The sequence below is a fragment of the Mandrillus leucophaeus genome, unplaced genomic scaffold (assembly GCF_000951045.1).
Source record: "Mandrillus leucophaeus isolate KB7577 unplaced genomic scaffold, Mleu.le_1.0 Scaffold381, whole genome shotgun sequence".
Classification (NCBI taxonomy): Eukaryota; Metazoa; Chordata; class Mammalia; order Primates; family Cercopithecidae; genus Mandrillus; species Mandrillus leucophaeus.
Genome location: NW_012104043.1, coordinates 1,546,332 through 1,551,236, shown reverse-complemented (window position 1 = coordinate 1,551,236; position 4,905 = coordinate 1,546,332). Strand labels below are relative to the sequence as shown.

At 41.9% G+C, this 4,905-nt stretch overlaps 1 protein-coding gene across 1 annotated transcript in view; it reads right to left on the bottom strand.

The window, feature by feature from the left end:
* HSD17B11 (hydroxysteroid (17-beta) dehydrogenase 11) overlaps positions 1–4,905 on the bottom strand; it is a 62,930-nt gene that overhangs the window by 46,625 nt on the left and 11,400 nt on the right. The window contains exon 2 of the mRNA XM_011990767.1: positions 2,311–2,418. Within this exon, the coding sequence (XP_011846157.1) occupies positions 2,311–2,418 (108 nt within the window). The remainder of the gene's footprint in view (positions 1–2,310; positions 2,419–4,905) is intronic.

Below are 4,905 nucleotides of genomic sequence, written 5' to 3'. Positions count from 1 at the left end.
CCAGGCTGGAGTGCAGTGGTGCGATCTCAGCTCACTACAACCTCCGTCCCCCAGGTTTAAGTGATTCTCCCACCTCAACCTCCAAAGTAGCTGGGATTACAGGCACCCGCCATCATGCCCAGCTAATTTTTGTATTTTTATAGAGACAGGGTTTCATCATGTTGGCCAGGTTGGTCTTGGACTCCTGACTTCAGGTGACCTGCCCTCCTTGGCCTCCCAAAGCGCTGGGATTTGTATATTTCTTAATAATGAAAGCAAGCTGAGAATTTAATTCTTTTGGTGGCATAAAAATGTTCTGATAGGCCGGGCGCAGTGGCTCATGCCTGTAATCCCAGCACTTTGGGAGGCCAAGGTGGGTGGATCACCTGAGGTCAGAAGTTCCAGACCAGCCTGGCGGTAAAACCCCCTCTCTACTAAAAATACAATAATTAGCCATGCGTTGTGGCAGGCGCCTGTAATCTCAGCTACTCAAGAGGCTGAGGCAGGAGAATTGCTTGAACCCAGGAGGAGGAGGTTGCAGTGAGCCAAGATTATACCACTACACTCCACCCTGGGCAAGAGAGCAAGACTGTCTCCAAAAGAAAAAAAGTTCTGATACTAAAATGGCCACATCAAAATAGCTACTTCAAAATACCTGAAAATGGGCCAGGTACAGTGGCTCACACCTGTAATCCCAGCACTTTTGGAGGCCAAGGCGGGTGGGTCACAAGGTCAGGAGATCAAGACCATCCTGGTTAACACGGTGAAATCCCATCTCTACTAAAAATACAAAAAAATTAGCCAGGAATGGTGATGGGCGCCTGTAATTCCAGCTACTCGGGAGGCTGAGGCAGGAGAATGGGGTGAATCCGGGAAATGGAGCTTGCAGTGAGCTGAGATTGAGCCATTGCACTCCAGCCTGGGCAACAGAGCTAGAGCTAGACTCTGTCTAAAAAAAAAAAAAAGAAAAAAAAAAGAAAAAGAACTCAGGCCAGGTGTGGTGGGCTCATGCCTGTAATCCCAGCACTTTGGGAAGCCAGAGGGTGGATCACTTGAGGTCAGGAGTTCAAGACCAGACCAGCCTGGCCAACATAGTGAAACCCCATCTTTACAAAAACACAAAAATTAGCTGGGCATGATGGCATGTGCCTGTAATCACAGCTACTCGGGAGACTGAGGCAGGAGAATTTCTTGTGAACCCGCGAGGCAGAGCTTCAAGTGAGCTGGGATCACGCCACCGCACTCCAGCCTGGGCGACAGAGCGAGACTCCATTTCAAAAAAAAAAGAACTCAAATCTAAAATTCCATAAACAAAGAGGTTCTCACGTCTGGCTGAATCAGACTCTTTGTACTGCACTGAATTGGAATATCCAGGGGTAAGGTCCAGGAATGTGTATTTTAAGGAATCAGCCCAGGTAATTCTGATGACCTTGCTCCCATTAAGGTATTTAGTTAACAAGTACAAGTGACAATGCGTTCAGAGTGAAACCCCATTATATATAGCACCTCTCAATTGTATCTAGAAGAGGCAAATAATGCTTTATAGAAATAGATCTGCTGGGAGCGTGGCTCACGCCTATAATCCCAGCACTTTGGGAGGCTGTGGTGGGTGGATCCCCTGAGCTCAGGAGTTCGAGATCAGCCTAGGCAACATGGTGAACCTCCGTTTTCTACCAAAAATACAAAATATTAGCTGGGCGTGGTGGCACACACCCATGGTCCCCGCTACTTGGGAGGCTGAGGTGGGAGGATTGCTTGATTCTGGGAGGTGGAGGTTGCAATGAAACGAGATCATGCCACTGCCCTCCAACCTGGGTGACAAAGTGAGACCCCCATCTCAAAAAAAAAAAAAGAAGAGAAAAGAAAAGAAATAGATCTATCTACACTAAAAACCTGATAAAGAATAGCTTTATTGTAACTTTCTAACTCAATTCTATGAATGGGCTTCAAAAGATCCTGTCAGCGATTCTGCAAGTGTCATCCAAGGATAGTTACCTATATGAGAATCATGGGTGAGGTGAAGGTGCATGGGATGCAGGGTGGATAGGGTGCATTTGAGGCCCTGCCCTCAAACTACTGAAAGAAAACCTCTGGAAGTGGAGCCCAAGAGTGTATATTTTTTTAACAACTCCCTGGAAAATTCCAGAACATACTAATATTTGAGAACTTCAGCTCTCAGTTCTAGTTTTGGGTTTGCTATGAGCTAGTTCTATAACCTTGGTCAAATAACATTTCTCAGTTACTTCAGCTATATCATGTACAGACTGGATCATTTCCAAAACACCTCCTAGCTCTAACATGATATGATTCTAACTAAACACAACATTTCACCTTCTTTGCAGAGCTGTAAATATCTTCTCGGTTGCTGCAGTCTACCACAAAGGTATAAACCTTGGCACCCAGTCCCTTGCATTTGGCGGCTGTTTCCTCCAGTCCATGCTAGAAAAAGCAACAAAGAGGGCAAGGTAATAATTGATATGAGTATATTGTATCGACAGCTGAAAATAATTAAAAATAATTTTTAAAAAGTAGTGAGATTCTTTCCATTTGAATTGGGAAGATTGTAACAACACATTTTTGGCAGGTATACAGGCACATTTTGCTTTTAGTATTTTGACTAGCTTCTTTCATTTGGAACTGAATTTAAAGCAAGCTTCGTAAAAGAAGATAAAAATCTTAAAATACTAGTTTTTACATTTATGAACTTTAAATACTTTGTGAATGTCGGTATCTCTGTGTGTTCCATATCAGGTTTTTAAAAAAATATAAGATTAAGCTTTTCTCCATGTCATTAAAAACTATTCATGGATGTTGGTTTACTGGCTGCAAAATAAATAATGAGTTAACTACAGTTCATTAACCATTCGTTCTTTTAGCATTTTAATGTGAAAGTCATATTCACTGAGCTTAGAAAAACCTTGACACAGAAATGAATGAGGTAGAGTCCTGACCCCGAGGAGTTCCCCTTGGGGTAGTAGAAAGAAACGTAAGTATCATAGTTAAGTGGGACCACATAATACTGTTATTGTTTTGATAATAAAGGATTCAATATTGGCAGTTTCAACCTAATACATTGTGATGAGTATCACAGCAGAGTTCGATACAGGGAGTTATGGGAACACAGAGGGGCACACAATACAATTCTAGCAGTGGTTTGCCATGCCCTTTCACTTACTTTCCTCAGGGTGAAAGGACACATCAGGCAGGGTGTGGGCAATGACACAGAGGAGACTGGTCATGTGGAAACCACTAGAAGGATCATTGTTGTTGGATGGATCATAAAGTTCAAGGCCAGCAGAAGTTCAGATTAAGATCCCACATGTCATACATATTAAGATTTATCAAAAAGTGAATGGGGAACCACTGATTAAATTATACAGTCAGGCTTATGTGTCATATTGATTATTCTGGCTGATGTATGGAGGCTGGATTTTAGGGGTCAACACTGGAGGAAGAAAAAAACTGAGAGGCAGTTACAGTGATTCAGGTAATAGATGACACAAACTTGAATTGTGGCACTAGTAGAAAAAATGTTTAGGAGGTAAAATCAGTAAGACTTGGTGAGTAGATAAGGAAGAATGGGGAGGAGACACATCCGACATCTTTGCTTTCTAGTTTTGGTAGCTGGCAAGATCACGCTGCCACATGTCAGACAGAGATGACAGCAAATTTGAGGAAAGGGGGTGATGAGTCCAATTTGGGGCACTGATTTTGAGTCAACTTAAGTTTAGGATCATACCATTGGGTTTTGTTGTTGTTGTTGTTATCTTTGTTTGTTTGCCTTTGGCCAATTTTTGCCTTTTTTTTTTTTTTAAGAGAATGTCTCAAAAGATATTTTGGATTAAGATCTAGTTTGTGTACTCTGCAGGCCAAGTATTAATTTGCCATTAAAATAATGGCAAAAACAGCAATTACTTTTGCATCAACCTAATAATTGTCAGCTAATGCACAAACGGGCAGATCCTAGGAGGACTCATACATTTATCCACAGAGAGGATGGTGAATCAGTGTACACATTTGTAAACAGCATGTTGCAGAAAGGCCAAGTCTGGACAGCTGTGGGGAGAATTAGTAGCTTGTATAGTGAGCCTGTTATCATAATAAAGTGAAACAAGTTCTTTTTCTGTTGCGGGAAGTCAGGGACCCCAAACGGAGGGACCAGCTGGAGCTGCGGCAGAGGAACATAAATTGTGAGGATTTCATTTTAATATGAACATTTATCAGTTCCCAAATAATACTTCTGTAATTTCTTATGCCTGTAATCTCTTAATTTTGTTATCTTCGTAAGTTGAGGATGTACATCACCTCAGGACCACTGTAACAATTGTGTTAACTGTACAAATTAATTATAAAACATGTATGTTTGAACAATATGAAATCAGTGCACCCTGAAAAAGAACAGAATAACAGCGATTTTTAGGGAACAAGGGAAGACAATCATAAGGTCCGACTGCCTGCAGGGTCAGGCAAAAAGAGCCATATTTTTCTTCTTGCAGAGAGCCTATAAACAACGTGCAAGTAGGAGAGACATCACTAAATTCTTTTGCTAGCAAGGAATATTAACATTAATACCCTGGGAAAGGAATGTGTTCCTTGGGGGAGGTCTATAAATGGCTGCTGTGGGAATGTCTGTCCTAGGCGGTTGAGATAAGGACTGAGATATGCCCTGGTCTCCTGCAGTACCCTCAGGCTTATCAGGATGGAGAAAAACCACACCTTGGTAAATTTGTGGCCAGATGGATTCTCTGCTCTCAAACCGTGTTTTCTGTTGTTTAAGATGTTTATCAAGACAATACGTGCACTGCTGAACATAGATCCTTATCAGTAGTTCTGCTATTTGCTCTTTGAAGCATGTGATCTTAGTACCTACTCCCTGTTCTTACAGCCCCTCCCCTTTTGAAACCGTTTTTTTTTTTTTTTTTTTTT